The 25,376-nt window shown below is 28.8% G+C and overlaps 1 protein-coding gene across 1 annotated transcript in view; it reads left to right on the top strand.

The window, feature by feature from the left end:
- The window catches only part of LOC142332347 (uncharacterized), a 90,732-nt gene extending 66,288 nt beyond the window's left edge, over window positions 1-24,444 (top strand). The window contains exons 3-5 of the mRNA XM_075378752.1: window positions 11,762-11,894; window positions 15,896-16,556; window positions 23,794-24,444. Of these exons, the coding sequence (XP_075234867.1) occupies window positions 11,762-11,894; window positions 15,896-16,556; window positions 23,794-23,964 (965 nt within the window). The 3' untranslated portion in view covers window positions 23,965-24,444. The remainder of the gene's footprint in view (window positions 1-11,761; window positions 11,895-15,895; window positions 16,557-23,793) is intronic.
- Window positions 24,445-25,376: the final 932 nt, after the last annotated feature.

Here is a 25,376-nt window from a genome sequence, read left to right as displayed (position 1 = left end):
TTTATTACTATAATGTCATTTGGCATATCTCTCCATGACCTATGACCTTCTGTACGGAGCACCGTGTAATTGCAATATGAAAGTTAAGGAATGTAAGTGTGGTAATAAACTAGTACTATTCATGTTATAAAAATTTCTTAACTTTTGATTAACTGCATATCAGTGGAGCATTTCAGTCTATTAATCTTAGCAGCAGCAGCTCCCACTACAAAGAAAGTACTAGTAAAATATTACTAATACAAATTCACTTCCCCGCTGCATTATTAACACACTGCATTCCTTTAGAGCTTGGATTTAGTCAGTAAGACAATTTTATAACCAAATAATATTCTATCGACCTCCACAAACCTACTTGTTCCATTTCTTTTATCGTAATAAATTACAAACTTAGGAATTTATTTTAAAATCAGTCCATCTACAATTCATTATTGCATCGTAAGTAAACAATGTTCTTTGAAAAATTACTTATAAATTCATTTTTTGTAACACTGCCTTATAATAAATAGCTTTCTTTGGTTTTCTAAGAAAGGTTTTCAAAATTTTGGTTACATAATAATCACCAGAGAGAGCAATTAGAAAAACAGATATGAGAAATTAACAATCCATCAGTTGTTGTCGATCATCAAAAGGCACTAGCACCGAAAGATCAGAGGATGGATTGAAAGGGAATCTATTCAGAAGGATGAAAAAATGTTTTACAAATCTCCCAGGAAATAACCCCCAGTAAAACAACTGTAACGCAATCCTAAACTCGATTTAATCTTAAAAACAACATAAACATAAATACTCACTATTTAATTACAAAGATCCACAGTGGCAAGGAACAACTCTTCAGGTTCTACGATATGTAGAAGGATAAAGCATCGCAACACACTTGTGTTCCATTAAAATTTATCATCATAAGCCTACATATAATAATAATAATATCTTTGACCTATTAATCTAAGGTCAAAGATATCAGTTCATACTTACTTGCACATGTATGCGATATACAAATCAATCTTTAAAATGAGCTGTTTGTTCTCTAATATTACAAGCATCCTATGCCAGGCTTCCTAAAAAAAAAAAAAAAAATGAAGCTAAAACAATAAGAATGATGTGATTTTTAGTGCCTTTTTTTATTTTTGATCAAATATAAAGTTACATATCAGAATAATAAGCGTACCAAAACGTACATATAATATGTGTATTTTGTCCTACTAGTTATGCCTTCGCTAAAATTACTACTAATAATGCTTCTTGCACTACTTTATATCAAATATTTATAAGTTTTATTACTTTAAGAAACCGGTGAAGAAAAATCTCTTAACACAAACACCAATTACGTTCAAGAAAATGATTAATCAGATGTAAACTCGATTAAAGATAATAATGTTATGTATTCTAATGAATTTAAGTGCAGGAGAAAAGAAATGTAACCATTAGAAAGAAATTTTTTTAAATGTTACAGATTGATACCAAACAGTTATTTAAATACCAATAAAACATTATAATTTAGGATTATTTTATATTTATGCCGGTAGATGGTACATTTAAAAGAGATAAAAATAGTAAGATTCAACAAGCAAAATTGTCAAAACAATTTGAAGAAATATTTCTGCAAGCAAACAAGAGTATTCTGACAAGATTTAGCATTAATCTTGCCAAATAACTGAAAATATCGTCATAAGAAACATCTAAGAGGCTAAGCAACTCTCTCGATCATAACAGCTGCAGTTAATTATCAAAAAAGTATTGAATAAAAAGATAAAAGTGGACTATCGTTAATTATGTGTAATAGGTACTGTTTCAATCCTGCCGGGTTTGTAATTACGAGGTAAAGGGAATAAACGCACTGTTATAAAAAAGTATGATGTATTGATAATGATTAACGACGAATATCTATTTAACTGCATCATGCAGAGCCGGCAACCCGGATCATGGTTAATATGCAAATCACCGCTCGCTCGTCTGAATGCCTCCCACCACTAATACGACAGTGATGCTATCTCCAACAAAAATAATAAAAATTTAATTTTAGTCATTCTTGCAGTCATCTTCAGCTACTGGTGCTGCGTTTCTTATTCTGTCAAATGATGTCTCTTCCGGTAGTTTTATAATAAGTGTAAACGCACAAAAATATACTAAATGAACGGACAAAATTTAAATCCTAGTAAATGCAGTTACTTTTATACATATTTGAATACTAGATCGTGGATACCAGTGTTCTTTGGTGGTTGGGTTTCAATTAACCACACATCTCAGGAATGGTTGACCTGAGACTGTACAACATTTCACTTCATTTACACTCACACGTATATATCATCCTCATTCATCCTCTGAAGGTAGTTCTGGAGGCCAACAGAAAAAAAAAAAAACAATTTAAATAAATATTTAACTCTAAATAGTAATATCAATTAATACCAAGATGAAAACTCATCATTAGCAGTAACTGATTGTGGCCACAAAAATGACTTGAAAGCATTATTAAAAAGTTTTAAACATCTATGCAAGGTGTTTAAAAATGAATATCAAGGTTTTAAAGCTATGTAATATTTATGTACACTTATTAATTATACGTGAAATGAAAGAGCAATTCGAATGGTTTTAGCTGTGCACTAGGTCATATACTATTTCCTGTACCTTCCGTTTGAAAGCGCTAGTAGCAAATACAACAACCCCAAATGAAATCGTGCATTGTGACAATGAAGACTTTACTTATTGTGTCGTATTCATTGGAGAATCAACATTCCATATTAATGTAAAGGTAAACACTCATAATTGCTATCTGGAGATCAGAAAATCGTCACTAAATATTGTAATGTGAACGATACTCCCCAGAACTGAATGTTTTTTATGTCGTTACGTCGACGGGTCGTTCTTTTTTAACGGAACCAAGTGTATCTGGAAGAGCTATCTTGGATATGCTACAACTATGGTTCTTTTCTTAACTGCAATACTAATCACAGAACTTGATTTGGAAACAAGATGGTGTGCCTCCTCGCAGGCATAATGCTGTACGTGATCGATTGAATGAAATTCTCCCCTACCGCTGGATCGGTCCCCAAGGACAAGATGACAAGACTTGTTTGCTGTGGCCTCCACGTTCGCCTGATCTGACCCTGAGCGATTTTTTATTTTTGATTTTATAAAGGATCAAGTGTATGTACCACAGTTACCGGCTGACCGACCCGACTTAAGACACAGGATTGAAGCAGCTGTCACATCAATTACTCCAGACTTGCTGATTAGGGAACGTGATGAGCTCTACCATCGGTTGGATGTGTGCTGTGTAACAAATAGTACTCACATTGAACTCTTATAAGAAAAATTGCTTGAGTTGCTGTCTAAAGGAAGAAATATTGATAACTTATGTTTAAGAATAATACAGTAATAACATTTTTCTAATTAAAGTTATTCTTTATAAATAACAACTGTGTATTTACTTGCACATTTGTAAAAATGAATGAATGTTTTTCAGTCATTTTATATATATATGTAAAAACATACAGGTTAGTTTCATGAATTTGAATGTGATAATTATGCTTTTTTAATAGGAAGCCTTTTTTTAGTAAGCTTCCTCTTTCTCACTCTCTCTCTCCCTCTTTCTCAAGCATGTGCATGTGTGTGTATGTGTGCATTGTAAAAGTGATGAAAGGAAGTTTAAAACTGCTATCTGTACAAAACTGGATCATCATCAGTGAAATGTAGTCTATAGTTATCTCAGAAGCCCTCATTATAAAATATTCGTTACATGATGCTAGACACATATTTAAACATTAAGTAAATTTTATATCATTTGGCCCATTATTAATATTGATAATATTTCTAAATATATATTTATTTTAACTAATGTAGCCATTTACATATGTAAGTGATAATAATTATTTTACAATGTACACTATTAAAAAATTAATGATTTTTTTATTAGAAGTTCTATTTTTTTTTTTTTAATTTAAATTCACTTCAGATCATGACTTATCTATTTGTAATATTAGTGTACTGCAATTGATTGTTACTTTGAATTATAGTTACATATTAACTGTTAAGAAAAGCGAACATTACTTAGGTTGTGAAAATCCCACGAGTCGATTTACATATCTGGTGATTTATAAATAATACCTCGGTGTGGCTTTATTGATACGTTGATGCTAGAAAGAAGGTTCAGGATTCAATTAACAGACAGAACCTGGCTTTTAATAAGTTTTAAACTACCTTTTCACCGTCTTCTAAACCAACTAAAGCGATATATATATATATATAAATATAATATAATATAAAATAAAAACATATAATATATATATATATAATTTTTTTTTGTAATTAAAACTTAAAATATGTAAAGTACTACTAAAAACAAAATTCTTTAAATTTTGACTCACAAAAATTGATTTCATATTAAATATAATCAACTGCCAACTACTTAAAACTCCTAAAACAGAAATAAACTGAAAAAAATTTAAAGACTAAAAACAAGAATTAGTTTTCCAGTTTCTAGTTCCATTTTTTTTTTTTTTTTTTTTTTTTAATAGTAAAAGAAAAGACTTTTTTTCTTTGATTTTTTTTTTTAATTTTAACATATGAAGAAAACAAACTAGTTACAAGAAACCTACTGAACATATGTTCAAAAATTCAGAAAAATTATGTAAGACTGTTGTTAAGCACGAATTTAGGCTCTCTATAATGCAGGAATATGTACATTTTTACTGCGTTTTGATAAAAATAATAAAAGGAATTAAGAGAAACTACAAAAACAAAATGTTACAGAATATGAACTATTGCTCCAGCAGTATGTTAATATAGTATATATAACTCTTTTGCCCTAAATTTTCTAGAAAATGTTTTTGAATTTTCACATGAAAATACTTTAGATATCATTTAGTTATAATAATCCTATTTTAAACAATAGTGATGACAAAATAAATGATTTAATTAAAACCTTTTTCACTAAGTTATCTGCAAAAACTTACAAATGGACCAATGGAGATATAAAATTTAAAAAAAACAAAAAAAAACATTAATTCGATCTGTTCACTGAAGAGTAAGGCTAGATGATAACATTAAAACAAATCCAATATAAACAGATTAACGGCCTCCGTGGCGCAAGTGGGAGCACCTCGGCCTTTCATCTGGAGGTCCCAGGTTCAAATCCCGGTCAGGCATGGCATTTTCACACACGCTACAAATAATTCATCTCATCCTCTGAATCAATCCCTAATGGTGGTCCAAAAATAAAAAAAGCGAATCAGGACATCTCTTCCTTTATTTGTACACAGTTAAATAAATAATTCATACACCTTTCTCAACTGTGTCAGGCTGAAAGCCTCTGATATCCAATTATGTCAGTTATACATATTTTAAAGATACAGTTACCCTTTTTGAGACTAACATATAATACTGTAAATTCAAGTTCATGCTCAGACTAGGTTATTTTGTTAAAGTTACACATCTTTATGATGTAGTTACTCTCTGTATGATTTATCACTTCACAATCATTATGAATGAAAATTATTTTAATTCATTTAAAACTTTTTTTTTTGTAAATAAATTTTAAAACACAATTTTTATTATAAACATAAACAAAATTAATTCATTCTTTGAACAAAACTAAGAAATACTGTAATTTGAAAAGGATAAAACAAATTTCTGAAATTTTTTTCAATTTATCTAATAATTCTTGAATCTTGAAAAGATGGAAGCTGAGTACTTGATCTTTATTAATGGCAAAAGGAAGCATAATAAGAATGTTCAAAATCTGTCTCTAGCCATCATTTTTAAAAATATTGGGGATTGTAAATAGCTTGTCTGTTGACCAGTAGTACTCTTTTATAGAAGTTTTCTTATTTCTTGGCATAAGCATGGTCAAATTCACAAATGTAAACAGATCTACGTCGATCGATTTCCAACGCTGTAAATTTAAATGAGCAAGATAAGTTTGTTCAGAGGCTTGGGAATACTATTTATTTGTTTCATTCACTATATTTTCAATTATTTTGGGCATTATTACAGCTTTAACAAGAAGAAATAAACCCTCGTTACAAATCGGCCATGTTTATAGACTTCAACAAAACTTACAGAACCTAGTTTTAGAACTCTGGTATCATGATTTTATTCTCTCTGTTTTCAACTGTAAACTGCAATCTACCGACAGTGAAAATAGATCATTTTAATGCCAATAAGTACTTGTCAGTGAAAGAATTACATTAGTCATGTTAACATGATCATTGTACTCAAATGATAAAAGTTTTAAACGAGTCGATGCTACAGTAGTCTGTTTACTGCAGTCACATAAGTGACACCAGTCCTGAAAATGTTTACAGAGAACAAAGTAATAGGATAAATAAGTTAAGATTTTAGTCAGAAACTGAACCCAAGATTACCTGATCCAATGTGTTAACCAACTATGCCAATTGAGAACCAATGAGGTACAATGTTAATTTACAAATATTGATGTGTGTTTCATCCCTAAATAATTTTTTTTTAATTTGTGTTTTTTTTATCAACTGAGACTGGTTTGATGCACATCTCATTCCCTTCTTTTGCATTACATTTTTAGTTGTAGTATATTTATTAAATCCTATGAATCCTTTAATTATTGGCTTTAAATATTATCTTTAATTTTTTCTTTAGATTCTTCTGTCCTTTACTTACTTTATCCTGTTTAGCCTCCGGGAATCATCGTTCAGGTGTTACTTCAGAGGATGAATGAGGATGATATGTATCAGTGTAAATGAAGTGTAGTCTTGTTCAGTCTCAGGTCAATTCCTGAGATGTGTGGTTAATTGAAACCCAACCACTAAAGAACACCAGTATCCATGATCTGGTATTCAAATCTGTATAAAAGAAACTGCCTTCTACGATTTGAACCTTAGAACTCTCAACTTCAAAAATCAGCTGATTTGCAATAACAAGTTCACCACTAGACCAACTTGGTGAGTTAAATGAACTGATCCTTCATTCCCGTACCTGACCAACCCCGCCCAGTTATTCATCTAGTAAGAATCATCTGCGGACTTCTTTCTGCACCATTTCATCTTAAAACTTTTTTTTAAATTGATCGATCCATCTATTTTTCAATATTCTTCTATAATACAGGGTGATTCAAAGAAATGGGAAATTCTGAAAGTTGTGTTGGTAGCCGTGGGCGATTGGTACCACTTGATAAGTTGTGCTAGCCTCTCTAACCTAACCTGCCATTTAGTTGTTATGGATCCTTGGAGTGGTGCGCAACGTGCATCTGCTATCAAAGCGTTTTACAAAAACAATGACAGTGTGGAGGGAGCGCGTAGAGAATTTCACTGTCATTTTAATCTGGGACGGCAAGACCGTGTTCCATCAGCACATGCAATTAAAACACGGATATCTAATTTTGAGGAAACTGGTTCGGCAATGAAAAAGAAACCTCCAGGCCATGAGTGAACCGTCCATACACCACAGAATGTTCAAGCTTTACAAGATGCTGTCACATGAAGTCCACATCGGTCAATCCGTCGTCTCTCAGCACCTTTACAATCGCATAGTTCAAGTGTTCGAAGAATGTTAGTGAAGGACTTGCAATACAATCCATACAAGTTGCAGATCGTCCAGGAACTTAAACCGAACGGTGCAGTTGTTGCGAGCACAATTCTGTAATGTAATGCTTCAGAAGATAACAAAGAGTTTGTTCACGAACTGTGGATGTCAGACGAAGCGCATTTCCACCTCAGTGGATTTGTTAACAAGCAAAATTTCATACACTGGGCACAAGAAAATCCTACACAGCTACACCAGCGTCCGTTGCACAGCCAGAAAGTGACCGTGTGGTGTGCTATGTCATTTTACAGTGTTATAAGCCCTTATTTTTTTGAGGATGACAACAATCTTGCGATTACAGTGACGTCGGCTCATTACATAGCCGTGCTTGAAACCTTTGTTGTGTACAACAAAAGAGATTTCCACCGATTCTTAACACAGCCTGGTTTCAACAAGACGGAGCAACGTCACATACTGCATGAATATCAATGGCAGCTGTACACCGATTGTTTGGACAACTTGTCATTTCATGAAATTGTGACATTAGATGGCCTCCCAGATCGCCTGATCTCTCAGCTTGCGATTACTTTTTGTGGGGTCACCTTAAAAGCAAAGTGTTCCGCAGTAGACCTGCTACAACGGAAGAACTGAAGGCAAAGATCCGAGAAGCAATTGCGGAAATTCCAGTTGAGATGTTACGCCAAACCGTGAACAATTTAACGAAGAGACTTCGTGAGTGTTTACGTAGAAGAGGAGGCCATCTGGAAGATGTCATCTTTAAAAAATAAACTAAAATGTATGTATCCTAAAATGGCAACATTTGTACAATTACATGAAATAAAATTCATTTTCTAAAAAAAATTTTTCATTAACGTTATTTAATTTTTTTAATTTCCCGTTTCTTTGAATCAACCTGTACTACATTTCTAAACCTTACTATTCCTTCCGATTATGATTTTTCTTCTGTTATCAGTGTTTCTCTGATGTAGAGTACTATACACCACCGAAAGTATTTTTTTAAATGTTTTCCTGAATTGTAAATCAATCTTTGATGTAAGGTTAAAAAAAAAGAATTACCAGAGTGGTATTAATAATAGTGGATGATAAATGTTGTATATCGTTATTAAAATATTATGCAAAAATTTTAAATGATACATAATGAAATTACAAAAATAAAATTATCAGTATTAACTCCAATCTGGTAGCAAAATTAATGCCAAGTGGTAGCACGCCAATCTTTCTTCTGGAAGTCTCAGGTTAGAATCCCCAGTCAGGCACAGTACTTTTCCTATGTCATAAAATTTCCATCTCCTATTCCCACAGCACAAATTTCGAGCTTATGTAATAAGTAATTATTAAAATAAATTCTGCATATATACTAATAATTTTTCATGTGTTTTATTTATTTCCTCCGATATTAACAGATTCACATCCGATTACAGTTTTTTACTGAAGCATGATTTTTTATAGAGTATGAAAGAATGCCTTACTTGTCTGCGATTTGAACCCAGAATCTTACAGATGAAAGGCTGAGATACTACTGCTTTATGATAAATTTATTATTTAATATGGCATAATTAGCATAAAATATATACAATGTTAGATTACAGTAATGTTATGAGATTATTTATTTGTATTTTAAGTCTTTGAAAATATACATGTTAGATGTCATAACTGTAATGGTTGTACATAACTGAACATGAAACAGCATAGCCAGTCGGTTAGGAATAACAAACATCCCGTGCCAAACTTGACAGCAAATGATTTCCAACTGTTATCTTCATTGAACCAAATATTTACATTAACACAACAGCACAAGTTCTCCAAAATTCCAGGAGATATTCAGCCCTAAGTAAAAGTGATACTTTCAACCCGTTCACTGCATGAACTAGCTATATATAATGAACACCTTTACTCTCAGAGAAATCAAATTCATATTAACTGCAGAGAAAAGCACAGAACAGAAACAGATGAAGATGACAATGGTGCTAGGGACCTGTCAACAGACAGAACACCATATGATGAAAGATTAAATCAGTAATACAAGTAAGGAGAGTTTTTATCGAGAAAGATTTGTTTGTACCTAATGTAGATTTATAGTCTATCTGAATTAAGGCAAGGATCAAAAGAGCAGTCGCTTCCATTACTCCAGACATGCCAGTTAAATTTAAGGAACGTGGTTGGATGTCTGCCTCATGACGAAAGGTGCTTGCATTGAACACTTGTAGGGAAAACTGAAAGAGTTACTCTTTAATTTTATTTGCGGTTCATTATTGTAAGCTAAGAAATATTAAATAGCTTTAAAACTCTTGATATCTTTTTTCTACACCCGGCAGAACAGATATAGAATAAAACAAAACCAATGAAATGAATGTTGGCAAAAGATATAACAATTAATGTATTTGTTTTTTTTTTTTCATTTTGATTGGAAAATAAATAGATTATACTAGCAGGACTTTGTACATATTATCTTATAATTTTTGCCTAAATAAGGTCGATGAAATAACATGCCATCAAAAGAGTAATTTCAAACTTTAATTAATATTATTATAAAAAGTTAATTTGATGATTATGTAATTACAACTAATTTAAATTAACTTAGTTATTAATATCATTATGATATTTCAATTATTACTTCACAGGATATTTTAAACAATAGAAAATATTTGAAAACATTTTAATATATTATAATTTTATTTCTTGTAAATTTGCCAAATATTTTAAATTATCAGTCCCTTATTATCTTTGGTTTGTTATAATAAAATAAATTAGGCCTTAAAAATTATAATGTTTCAATCGGTTCAAGGTTATGTGTTATTGTTAGATTAGATTATAAAGTATAAAAAGTTAACAGTTACATTTTATTATAACATATAAATTGGCCATAAATTTATAGTGGTGTTTTAGAAATATTTATTTTTATAATCAAATAAATTATATCCTAAATAAAAGATATATTTCTGTTTATCCTGTAAACATTTAAAAAATAATTCGGCTCTTGTCACGTATAATGAAGTGTGCTGGGTGCTCAATATTTTTTATGCAAATGCTTCAGTATTAGTTTTAAAAACTAATTAAGATAAAAATCCAGTCGACAAGGTGGGCATGCTTTCTGCTTCCCCTTAATAACCAGCACTAGCAACATAATATAAAAACTGTAATATTACAATTAAAAAATTTTAATATAAATAAACTTACAATAACGTAAACATAGTCGCACTACCTCTTGTTTCTACAATTTAAGACACATATAATTCACAGCATATTTATACAGTTACATGACATAATCACTTAACATTTCATAGCATCTTATCAAACATAAGAGCATGATAAGACAATCAGTCTGAGAAAGTTACGTTTAAGTTTAGTAAAAGGCATTTGGTTATTCATCGACCTATATCTTGATGTTTTGTAGTTGAATCTAACCACATACATAAAAACCAGCATGATCAATTATCTTGTCCAACACATTGTTTGTCATCGCCTACTTCCAAACATAAATAAAATAGCAATGCTAAGACAATTATCAAAATAAATTGTAAAATAACAAAATACTCGAAAAATATTTACAAAAATCTTACTCAAGATCTAATCCTAAATGTCCAGTTAGATTGTTTAACTTACATCATCGGTTGAATACAGCCTATGTAGCAGAAAGAGTATGTTTATACACACAGTATGTCTGTAAAAATAATGATGGAGTTTCAAACGATCATAGTTTTGGAACAAAGTACGACAGAGGAATAAAATATAGGTACTTACGTATTAACGCCACCGCAGCTACACTTTATTTAAAATTGAGTATTTATTTTATTGAGTCTCTTTATTAATTTTAATAAATGGTTATTTATACTTATTTATTTTATAAATATAATTTAACCAAACTTAACCTATGCTAGCTTCGCTCCCTAACCTTGACTAATTAAAACCGTGATTTTTTGAGTATTTATTTAATAAATTCAGTAATTATTTATTATTTAAATAAATATATTTAAATAATTTAAATTGTTATTATTTAAAGATTTAAATGAAATCCACCTAAAAACAAAACAAACATTGGGGGAAGCCCTTTCTTGAATATCTATTATTTATTATGAAATTTGGAATTAATTTTATTAAGTTCCTTTAAAAATATTCTTGATTTAAAATTTGATCTTTGTTTTTATATTTGACTTTGAGTTTATAACGCTTTGTTAGGCGATTTATTCTTAATGAATTGATTACTTAAAAATTTGTAAAATTTAAATTTATGTTTAATTATTGTTCACAGATAGTTATGTAACAGAAAGGCGTTACAAGAGAGGTATTGTTGAAGAATGCTGTCATAATGGGTGTAGTTACCACACACTTGAACAGTACTGCAAGCCAATAACAACAGAGACGCCAGATAATTCTCAAATAAGGTAAATATTTTAAAATATTGTTTCTTTTTATAATAAATATAAAATTACAGAATTAATTATGACGCATTGTATGCTGCAGAATGGTTGAATCAACATACACCTTTTAAAGGAAATCCAAAGGACACAAAAAAATTTTTTAAGAAAGATATTTATTCCTGTAAAGGATGTCACACTTAGTACACACTAAACTCTCCCTCCACAAAATATTATATCAGAGAATATTATATAAATAGTTCAGGAGAGGAATTTGGCTTTCATATACCACATTTTTAGAATAAGAGATAATAAAATTCCCAAAAAATCATCCTGTTTTATCTACAAAAATAAACTACAGCAAATGTAAAAAGTAACCCACTCAGCTGGTTTAGTGATGAACATGTTGCAAATCAGTTGATTTCAAAGTCGAGAGTTCTAAGGTTCAAATTCTAGTAAAGGTAGTTATTTTTATATGAATTTGAATACTAGATCATGGATACAAGTGTTCTTTGATGGGTGGGTTTCAATTAACCACACATATCAGGAACAGTTGACCTGAGACTGTACAAAACTACAACATTTCATTTACATTTATACATATCATCCTCTGAAGTTATAACTTACAATGGTTCCGGAGGCTAAACAGAAAAAAGTGACTTAAAAAGTACAGAAAGGAGATGGAAACTAAGAAAAGATTTATATGTGGTGTAAAAAAAAGGATGTATTATAAATTGTTCAGTTATTAATAAAGTATGTTACTTTTTAACAAACTTCCAAAGTGTACGATACTGATCCTATAATAGATGTGTTAAAAACAGTTATTTGTTTTTAACAAAAAATTCTAACTTATATTTAACTTATATTATAAGAAATTTTTACAGATACAAAAATTTTTAATAACAAACAATGCATTGTATCATTTATTTCATTTCAATGGCATCTATATCAACTAGAAGCGATTAGTTTCGTTTTCAGACGCTTGGTTACACTTGATTTTATCGTTAAATAAAAGCAATTGATATTTAAATATATACATTTTTGGTTTCATATTCATATATATTATCAAATCTTTTTATTAAAATTAATATTTGGTGATCGTTAATTAGAAGTATGTTCACGCGGTAGCAATGCTAGAAAATGGAAGACAGGTTACATAGTGCTAGCAAACGGCGCGATACATCACAAGACATGATATAATATCAAAAGCCATAGAAATTTTTGTAGCATATTGTTCTGTTTGCGTATCCCCATTAATATTAAATACACAGTAACAATTCGCTGATTGTAAGAATCGTTTAGGTAAAATCGGATTCCATATTAAGATTTTCATTAATGAAGGCATGGTTAGTTTAGCCAGATATTTGAAAGAAAAATATAAAAAATTAATTAAAACTAGACATTAGTAAAATGTTCTCATACATACGCTTGATTTATAAACGAAGGCTTTCTTTTTTCGTTACATCGAATAAAACTTTATAAAAATACATGTCATTACAGTACTTTGAAAAGCTAATACGTAAAACTACTTTGAACTGTGTACTGCCATTATGATATCATTTATCATCATTCTATTAATTCCATCGTGTACGAGTACTGTTAACTCAAAAGTTATAAATAAAATTATCAGTACATCTATGAAAAATAAATTATATACACATGTTTAGATCATTTAAAAAACTGAAATATTAAAATTCAGAGGATGGTTTACCATCCTACCTTCAAAATTTCATAATAGAATTAAGTGATTTTCCTTTATAAATTTGGTTAAGTAATATAATACTGATTTTTAAAATTAATTTAATCATCTAAGAATGTAAATCTGAATAAATTTAGACTTTATATAAACAACTGATTGTTATAATAAATATTATTTTGTTGGTAGGTAATTTGTTTTGCTATGTAATTGCGTATTATACGTACAGTTCTCCCGATATCGTTTGAGGTGTAAAATATTGCCCAGTACGAATAATTCCACAAATAAATTACTCCAAAGTTTAATGAAAACTTTTTCATGTTTTATTCAAATTAAAGGATTTGCTTGAACCTTTTTTTATTTTGAATGTCATTATGTATAAATCACAACATCCATTCGGTTTGTACTAAAAGTCGTGATTTATAGCTTTATATTTTATTTTTTTTTTAAATTAAAATTTTATCCAAAAATCCACCTTGTGATCAGTCATTATCTAGTGTTGCTTGGTGGTAAGTCCCAAAACGTTCCTACCATCAAAAATCGTTTCTGTCCCAAGTCTCCTCCTTCATCACCTTGTAGTTCCAATCTTTACGTCATCTAATTACTAACTTCATTCCTCATCTCTTTTCTCCTTCTGCTGACCCTTCCAACACAGTTGTCAAGATTCCACTCCCTCCCTCTTTATAATATGTCCTAGCCAGTTTTTTCTTGTTTTCTTCAGTATACTTGCTTGGTTTCCTTTTCTTTCGTCTACTTTCCGCATAAGTGCTCTTTATTTTTTAATCCTGTTCATTACTGTTTCATTCCTCACTTTATCTGTTCATCTTACATTCTTCATATCACATTTCAAAAGCATCAATCCAGTCCCTCTCTCTCATCATCCAAATTTCATTTCCATGTAACAAGACATTTCATTTGTATTATTCAGCTAACCTCAACCTTAACTCTTTAAGTCCAAACTTTTATTTCACAGTAATTGATTCTTCTTAATGAAGAAATCATTTGCATTTATTATCCTTCCTCTTATTTCCTTTGCACTCTTCTAGTTCTCTTGTCACCATAATCCTAAAATATCTAATTTCTTACTCTTTTTTTATTCTTCCTTCATTTGACTAAATTCTTTTTGTTGTTTAACTCCATTAGTTTTTCTATATTTATGTTCATTTCATACGTTTTTGTTCCTCCCTCCAGGGCTGTAAAAATCTTTGAAATACGTGTGCACCATCAGCTGGAATTACCATACCATTTCCAAACTTTATGCATCTTATTTTTCATACTTCTTCTTTTCTAATGTATTCTTTATCATATCTTCAATGTAAATGTTGAACATTGTCAGAGAGGTTGTTAGGTATCCGTGCCTAACAACTTAACCTAGATCCTCCCAGTCTGCATTCTACATACTTAGAACGATGTCATTTGTCTTATGCATAACTTTTTAACCTTCTGTCTTTCCTTTATACTTTTTTGTCTGTAAGAACTTCTCTTATTTTTTCCATTTTACTACCAAATGCCATGAAACACCCTCATTTCTCATTCTCTTTTTCTCTCTATCTCTAAATACGTTTCTGCAACCATACTTAGTAGCCCTATGGCATCTTTGTTCTTTTCCCTATTCTGAAGTCAAATTGTTCCTCTCCTGTATTTTACTCTTAGCTACCTCCAATTTAAGATTCTTCACAATATTTTATTTTAGCAGCAGGATTATTGAAGTTATTCTGTGTTCTGAATATTTTCAGTGCCAGTTTAAAGACTTTGTGAAAACAGTAATGATATCGATACTGTTTTCACAAAGTCTTCAGGCCATTCTTCCATATGGTGTACTAGCCCATTACAATGTTTAGCTATTTCTTCTACTCCTTCCACATTTGAGTATTTATAAAATTCTATGGAAAGTTCACATACTCCAGTCAATTTTTTAATTCTTCATTTCTTTAATTACTTTCTGTACTTCACATTTTAATATCAAAAGCCCTTTATCTTCTTCAAATACTTCCCAATCCTTTTCTGTGTTAGTTCCTCAGATTTCTCTCACATACAGATCCTCCACAAATTCCTTTCATCTTTTTCTTATTTCTTTCTTGTCATGAAGTATTTTACCATCCTTATCCTTAATTTCTCTTATTTTACCATTCCCTTTCTATTTATACCATGTTCACCTTCCTATATATCATATTTCACTACCCTTTCTTTTCTGTGATCTATGTAAGCAAAATTTATTAAAAACAAAATTGTGGATTATTTTTATTGAAAATGAATTAGTGCCTTATTCTGAGAGTGGTAACAGTTTAAATTTGTATATGTACTTTGTATTTACAATTTTTTTTTTTTTCAGAAAAAGAAGTGATAATGACAAGAGTTGGCAACTACACCCGGATATGACAGCAGATAAAACAGGCATCATGAAAAATTTATTCACAAATTTTCATCATAGATATAATTTTAAAAAAACACAACAATATGATAATAAAAATTTACAGGAATTTTTAATGGGTAGTAACAACAATAATGATAATAATAATAGTAATAATAAGGAACAAAAAGATCCTACTTTAGCATACAATAATGAAAAAGATTTATTTTCAAATTTAATATTTTCAAGAAATGAAAATAATGAACAGTCAGAAGATAAAAAAGATGAGAATAAAAATCAAGCTTCTGATTTCAGTGATAATAATAATAACAATAGTGTTAGTAATAATTATGATGTCAATGACCCAATAAGAAATTTACTAATGTTTTTGAGATTAAAACATAGTTCTGAAAATTTAAATCGTGACATTCCAAATTCAGATGAAAAAAAATTAAGTAATGATAATGATAAAAATAAATTAATAACAGAAGAAATGATGAACAGTAGTGAATTAAATTCATTTATTGATGTTCGACATAGAAAATTACCTGAAAATATTGAAAAAGTAGAAAGAGTTAGACATAGTGGAGAAAAACATCACAGAAACAATTTGACTTCAAGAAGAAACAATTATCATTCAAATGTAAGTTATTTATTTTTTTATTTTTTATGGGATGCCGATGTGCTTATTTATGTGCAAAATAGATTTAAAATATAAAATTCTATAATCAAAAAGTAAGATTTTTTCCTTGTTTGATTTTATATATAATAATTATTATAAATTCCATTTATAATATTTGTTATCCGTTTTTTAATTATAATTAGAACAGTTTCTAAATTGATTACAGGATACTATATTATAAGTTAAAAATTATAAAAACGTGACATAAAACCAAACTACAATTTACTGAAAATATAAATATATAAAAACAACATACTAAATAAACAAACACAATTTAAATCACACATAAGGATACATTGTTATTACATCATGAATAAAGATTCTTCAAAATTAATCCAAACATCAACACTGCATCTAATGACACAACACTAAGCTTTCCCAGTTATATTTTGTCAAAATTGATTACAAGTGTAAGTTAGCTCAGATACACGTGGTTTTTATAACTTGTATTGTAAAATAGAATCTATTAAATGTGTTTATGGTCACTATATGTTTTCAATATATTACATTCTATATACCAAAATATCTATACTTTCTTTTTATAATGCATGCTGATCACTTAACAGTTTTTATGGATTAATATTTTATATGTACAGTTGTGCAAATAAATGAAAATATTCCATTGTAGAGAAAAATATCAGTTAAATTGATCTGTCAACTCTTTGGAAACAATTTTTTTTTGTTATTATCTTTTTTTTGGTTACAACTAAGGTCATAGTTGTTTTTCTTTTATAATCTAGTGTGAGGTTACATATGCACTGTTATTTAAAGTTAATAAATAAATTAAAATCATAGCTACCTGAATATTTTTTAATGTCACATCAAACTGCAATGCACTACGTTAAGAGTTTAAACACTACCTGTTCCATTAACCATCTGAAAAAAGAGACCAGTTCAGTTAAGTTATAAAGAAAGAGAAAGTAGTAGAAAAAGGACGGCTACTGCAAGAGTTATTTCTTGCCAGCTAGATTATTTAAAGTTGATACTTAAAAAATCAAATTCAGATCGTTAAAGGAAAATAGTTGCTTTGGTATTAACATTTAAGATTCAATTCTACTAAAAGATTAGAAAATACAACATCCATAGAAAAAGGAGCTCTTAACAAACAACATGAAGAAAAAGAGACTACAACAAGCTAAAAGATGTATAAATTGGATTTTTGACAATTTATCAAAAGTGATCTTTGATGAAACAGATTTCAGCATGGAAAGGAAACGTTTGCATTTTATTCTAAGGAAGGACAGGTGGAGAATCTCACGCAAACACATCATTCAGTCAGTGAAGTATCCAGTAAAAAAAAAATGTTTTAGGTATGTTTTTTCTATTGAAGATCCATAATAATGAAAAAAAAAATACTTGGTGATTTTCAAGAACAGAAATCTGCCTCTTGTGAAGTGAAAAAATTAGGTGTTCCAGCAAGACCATCCTGTCAGTCTTCAAAAGCAGCAAAGAAGTTCATGAGTGGTGGTAATAATATCTGTTTCTTAGACTGGCTATGAAACTTGTCTGATCTCAATTCTTTTGGTGGGTGGCCATATGTAAGAGAGAAATGAGGAATGTAGATCATATGATAAAGTAGAAAATGATTAACAATACAATCTGTATATGGTTTCAGAAAAAAAATTCATGAACAATATGTAAAACTAATTCAATCTATGCAAATAAAAATGAAAAGGTAATATAATATAAAGGTATTTCATATTAATAAGATTGTGTGGCGACTGTAAATATTGATAAACGGTTTTAGTATTTTCGTGGAGCTTAAAATTAACTTAATTATAATAAAACTGAAAATTATTTTTAAACTTTGACATGGCAGATTAGTTAATGATAATTCAATCCTTGAATACTGGTATCATGTAGCATTCATTAGTATTAAAAAAATATTTAAAGCACAGTAACATTTCTCTAAATTATTTACCAATACTGTTGAATACATTTTATAGATCACATCAATGCAAATTCATTAAAAGATTATAAATTTTAATGAAAAAAAATGTAACATTTTATTACAATTAACCACAAATTAATTTGACTGTGGAATATAAAACTGTGATGTGAATACTACATGACTTCCTTGTATGCCTATTAAATTGTATATACACAAATTTGATGCACTTCATTTAAATTTATTTCATTTGAAAGTGAGATACGATCATTCAATTCTTTAGTGGACATTTATGCAATTGCTGAAATATTAGTTTTTATTAACATCAAATATTTATTTAATTATTAATTCAAAAATCTTACATGAAATATTAGGATAGAGTAAAAGTCCCTTTATTACTCTTATTACTAAATCGGTATTATTCACATCTTCTTGAGATGCTGATTAACAAAAGTTGCAGATTTCTGGTGTGTCGTATAAATAAAAGTTAAACGTTAAAGGTTAAAGTTAATAATTAAACTATTCCGTTTAGTGAATTACTTTATACTGGTTACAAATGTTAATTTCTATATTACGGTGTAAAATATTCAGTTTTTATTATTGGATTATTTGGTGAATAATTAAAATGAAAAAGAAACAATGATGTAGGAAAAAGAAAGATGAGATGAAGAAATGTATCTCAAAAAAATGGCAAGTAGATAAATAAGAAGAGCAAGAAAATGTTAAAACCAAAGAAAGAATAAAAAAATTAAGATGAGATTATAAATATAAAGAAGAAAACGTTAACACTGAGGAAAGAATAAAAAGATTAAGAGTACCACTTATGATACCATTGTTGAAAAGCTCTCAAAGAGGGCTTATTACTGCAGTTAACAAAAAGTCCAAATGTTTTTGAATTTTGAGATTTTTGGACACTTTTGGTTCAGTCGATTGCAATCAAAAGGGGAGGTGCACAATTAGATGTTACAACAGTCCTAAATCCAAAATTTCAACATACTACGGCTAGTAGTTTTTGAGTTATGCGAGATACATATATACATATGTACGTACACACAGACCTGATGCCAATACTAGTCAGAATGGATTCAAGGATGGTCAAAATGGGTATTTTCATTGACATATGAAAACCAACATTTTTCACAATCACAATACTTCCTTTACCTCATTCAAGCAAGTAAAAAGGAACTCATCTATTCTAAAATAATGTCTGGTTAAATTATCTTTATCTTGAACATACAACTTATTTGGAAATATGCTTTCACAAGATCTTTTCAAAACAATGAAGTACTTCTTTTCTCAGTGGTGCCTCACATAATGCTTGGCTTAAAACTGGTTAAAAAAGCTTGTTTCAATACGTAGTCAAATAGTGTTTGTTCTGTATTGTGTTGGTTTGTTTAGCGTGTCATTTTTATGAAATTCAATTTGTCTGTAAATTTTCTATTAAATTTTGTTAAGTTGAACTTAATTGATAAATTAACTAAACTAAATTGAATAAATAAAAATTGATTGCTTTCATTTAATGCTCTTTCTGTTAACTCTATTAAATTCTTTCACAGTGAGCTGTTCTTTGGAAATAATTTTTTATAAAAATTTCTTCAGTAAAAGTAATGATCTGAAAAAACAAAACCGCACGAACCGAAAAAAGGAGTTTGTGAAAAAAATTAATTTTAATAAAATAATTATGTTTTATTGCTAGGATGGAATTCAGTAAGGTATTTTATTACCTTAAGTATGGTTATATAACTGTTACGAATGCTGGATATCTGGATTGTGTAGTGTTCTTCAAAAATGTGTCATGTGTGAGATGTGTCATGTGTGTGTCATGTATTCCACACATGTCATTTGACATGCGTGTAATACAGAAGAAATATTGTGTGTATGGAACACTAAATGTGTAAAGAAACTGTGTGTTATATATATTCTGTACAAGACGTTCCAGGGCTGAGGCTATATAACAGCAATAAAAATCTGGAAAAAAAGGATTCATATTTAAGGATCTATATAGTCTTCCTTCAACACAATACAATGTTTAAATTTGTTATACAAAGGTCATCAAAAACCCTAGAGAAATCTTCTTTTGTAATTGCCTCTAGGATGCTTACAACACTTTCTTCTATGACCTCTGTAGACCTGTATCGCTCCACCTTCATGGTTATCTTGACTTAAAGAGAATAGAAAATAGTATGCAGTGGCCACACTTGTGGGTATAAAGAGTGATCCAGCACTGTAAAATGTAGTTTGGCCAAAAACTGGCACACAGTGATGACTGTGTGAGCTGGCGTGTTGTCATGAAGCAGGAACCATTCCTTTACACTTAATTTACATTCATACATATCATCCTCTGAAGTAATACCTTAAGGTGGTTCTGGAGGCTAAACAGAAAAAGAGAGAGGAACCATTCCTTAGTTTTATGAAAATGCAGACTCATGTGGTAAATTCAGTCTAGTCCAATAAATGTTTCAGAACATCTTGGTAGACAACAGCAGTAATTTACATACAGTAGAGAACATTCAGTAAATCATGTATGCGAATGATTTTTTCATCACTACAGCAGGTTATCAGCCTCCCTCCTTTACCATCATCTTCTAATGACACCCAACCAACAAAAAAACAAACAAACCACTTAAACACATGCAAACGAGATATAGCTTCATCCCCATCTACTTGTTTTCAAACGTTTCATTAGCATTTTTTCTGAGTGAAAAACAAAATGAAATTCACACACTGGTCCTTTTTTTAAAAATCCGACGTTAGACATGAAAATACCATCACAAAAGAGATTTACAACTCAAACCTCTACACTAAATTTCATCTGCTTTGTTTATGTTGTACATAAGTCTTTTCTCAACAAGTTACAACCTCATCCTCAGGATTGTGCCCTGCTTTTTAAAGCCTCAGTCCTCAAGATTGCTTCATTTTGAAGATGCGATTTCTGTTTTGTTTCAGATAAAATAACATCTATGAATTTGATTCTTATGTTCTATTTTGAGATAAAGTGTAATTTGGGGGTTTAGTTTTTGCTAACTATAAGAAATGATATTGTGTTGTGTTATTTTTATACGGGATTATAATCTTTAATACAGTAGGGTATGTTATGTTTTGTCTGTAAGTTTTTCATTGAGCATTTTATATATATATATATATATATATATATATATATATATATATCTTAATCTGTTCTGGAATGAAGAGTTGATTGTGGTTATTAGGGTTTATGTTTCTAAAATTCTAAATTTTTATTTCTTTTTTTTGTTTTTGTTATTTATTGAGGTAATTGTAGAATTACGTATCGACTGATGATGTGGGATCCTGTGAAAGTCGACTATTGGTATTAGTTTTTTTTTTGTTTTCTCTTACTGTGTTTGGGGATTAGGTTGTTGTTTTTTGAGTTTAATTGGCACAATAGTCAGCAGTATATTGATGAATTATTTGACTTTTCCGAAAGTTATGTATATATTATATATATATACACACACACACACACACATACAGGTGTCCTGGAAGATGTAGGCCATACTTAAGGGATTATTGACTTTTTTTTTTTTTTTTATTCGAGACATCAAAACAAACAAAAAGGTTCACGAGGATAAATGCTTTGCTCCTGATTCCTCTGTCTGATATTTTGTATTTTTTCAATAAAAATGTATTTCTTAAAAATAGATTAAAATATTTTAATGAAATCTGTCGTTCTATATTTTAACTATATGCTCTACAAAATAAATAGGTTTATGTTTTGAACTTATTTGTCTATGTTGATGTCCTGAATCAATTTCTTCTGTCATCACCTTCTGGTGCACTCTGTATATTTATTTTCTTAATGTTTCATTATGACAGAAAACTGTAAATAATTAAAAAAAAAAAACCATGAAATCTGATTAAAAAATTAAGATATAATCCAAATTAAAAAAACTAATAATGACAATATATATCAGATTAATATTTTTAATGTTATAGATTATATTGCATTCACTTTTAAGGGTTTATTCAAATTATGTACTAATCGTTATAATATAAACTTATTTTTATTTTATACATATTAGATTTTTTTTAAACCAAGTGCATTTAAGTATGGGAAACATATATATTCAAATTAAAGAAAATTATAAATTACTTGAAATGAAAAGATAAAATTTTTAAAACAACAAATTAGCGTTCGATTTGAATATACTTCTCTCTTCAGAATTTCTTCTTGAAGTTTCTACAAGTATAAATTGTAGTTATGAATAACAAATTAATTGTGTAAATGGATTAATGATATTGTAATAAATCCTTTTGGTGCCAGTTACAATAACCATTGCACTTAATAACACCCACTGGCCACCAATTGTTGCTACATTGTTATGTTATTCAGTCATATCTATTTAAATGTACATCATATGTATATTTAATTTAAAGAAAATAAATTGAAATTTATGTTAGCCCTTTGTCTTCTATTATGGGATAAAGTGTAATTTGGGAATGTATTTAAATATTCTTTGTCTTCTTTTTTTAATAATTATACTTTAGATACAAAAATATATTATCATTATATCATAACTTAGTTCAAGATTTATCTGGAGTAAATTCCAAGAATTTCTGTATTACATGAGGTGTTTGTATTAAGTGATATATGCATACACAAAACCTTATATTGTTAGTAACTTTTCTATCTTTGTGGCAGAATAGTGGAATCTTTTTATTTCATCTAAATGGTTCTGGGTTCAAATCCAAACGACCACATTATCATCTATCATAGTAACTATTATTATCGAGCATCAGGCTGTTTTTGATGTTTCAATAAATATATAAGTGGGAGAGAAGAAATGAAAATTTACTGTACAAAAAATGTTTTACAGCAGCTATCTAAGTTGATACTATTAATTTAACATCAAAACGGTTATTAATAAACTAACGGTAGACATTAATATTAAATTATTTATATACTTGGATATTATTATGTTAATTCCATCATTATTATATTTCTCTAAGAATTTAATTTTTTCATTCATAAATACTTTAAAACAGTCAGATTATTAGTTCATTGCATTTATGTAAATTATACTGCAGTACATAAATTGCAAGGACAATGTGCCATTCTGATCTTATTTTGTCATAAAATATTATAGATATAAGTTTGAAAATCCGGCAACAGTTATCTTACTTCAACCAAATACTTGCGCTTGAATTAGAAATAGTATTATTTTGTTTAATCAGTTATAACTTTATTAACAGTATTATTAGATTAATAAACTACTTGATTTCAGACAAATTACAATCAAAAATCATTTGTTTCATATTCGTAAGTATACTATTTAATTTTTTTTTTTGCAGAAAGAAGATTCACAACAAAAGCAAGATAACAATAATAATAGATCAGTATTTAGTAGAGTTGGTATTGTGAATCCTTATTTCTACGAAAAAGGATTGGTACATCCAAATGTAAGACCATCAGTTAACTTTACAGTGAATTTAAGACAACATGCACCATTAAGAAAACGTTAAAAGAAACCTTCTGTTAAATAATTGTGCGTTTTAAAAAAAATTACTATTTTGTGTATTTTTTTTTACTACGGTGCTTCGGTTGAGTTGCATGATAATTTAAGAAATTGTTATGTGATCTCCAATAGTATAAAAAACTAAAGACACAATGGTGATTATAAAAAATAAAAACAATTTATTGGTGATATAGACCTAAATGACAATAATAAATTTTCTTGAACTTTTATTTATAATTAATTTAGTTTTTATTAATTTTTTTTTTAACTTCGAGAGGGAATCGGTGCAGTCCAACTGTGATATAAACTTAATTAGTTTTAATTTATGATAATTATTATTATTATTACTATAATTAGACATTCAATTTCTAAGTTATTTATAAAACAACAAAATTGCAAAAAAAATATGTTTATAACGATTAAAAAATGATTAAAAAAATGATTGAAGATTATAAAAATTCAATATAAATAATCCTTGTGAAACAATTTTCTTTAAATAATATTTTTGTACATTTAAAAAAAAATTAATTACATTTATTTAAAATACATAAATAAATAAAATATTAATTTTTTTTTTTAAATTTAGATTTATGTCTTAATGGATTTTTTTTTAAATGAAACATTATTTAAAAAGATAAATCATTAAAATAATTAAATAGCAACACAGTATTAGATAATTTTTTTGAAGGATAAAAAAATAATTAAAATTGCAAAAAAATAAAAAATAAAAGTAGAAAATCACTATTCATTCAAAAATAAGTAATTTTTTTGCTTACTGTACAAAATATATTATGTTACTATAAATTATGTAATGTAAGAATGTGATTGACATTTGTGAATGAAAATAGCAGAAGTGATAAATATGATTGTTGGTTTTTGTTGTCCGAGAACTCATTATTATGTTGATGCACCAATGTTGTATTATCAAATAATCAAGTTAAAACAATAAAAACCCCCTGCCCCTGTAATATTATTGTAAAAGCCCCTGTAATATTATTTTAACGGTTAACAAAATTTACTGTCCTTAAAATATTTTTCATAAGAATGTGTCAAAAAATTAAAATTAATCAAAAATAAAATGTGTCAAGTTATTATTGAATCAGTCCTTCTCACATATAACTTTTTAAGTTATATAACTCCATTGTGTCTCACTCTACTACATTGTAAACAGACAACTATATCTCTATGCAGTCTCAAATGTCAATTACTTTCTATTATTATATAGAATTTAGATTATAAAACTATTATTATTTTTGTCCAACAACAATTAGGGTTATGATTGTTTAGTGTCAAGTACTAAAAACTTTTTTTTATACTAATAATAATAGTTACTTAAATGTATGTCTTTTTAAATGACTTAAATATTTTTTGTGTGGTTAAAAAAACATTGTACCCCTTACCATATCAAAGATTCTACTC

The sequence above is a fragment of the Lycorma delicatula genome, chromosome 11 (assembly GCF_047948215.1).
Source record: "Lycorma delicatula isolate Av1 chromosome 11, ASM4794821v1, whole genome shotgun sequence".
Classification (NCBI taxonomy): Eukaryota; Metazoa; Arthropoda; class Insecta; order Hemiptera; family Fulgoridae; genus Lycorma; species Lycorma delicatula.
The sequence above is the reverse complement of the archived record's forward strand: the minus strand, read 5'-3'. Positions and strand labels throughout refer to the sequence as shown.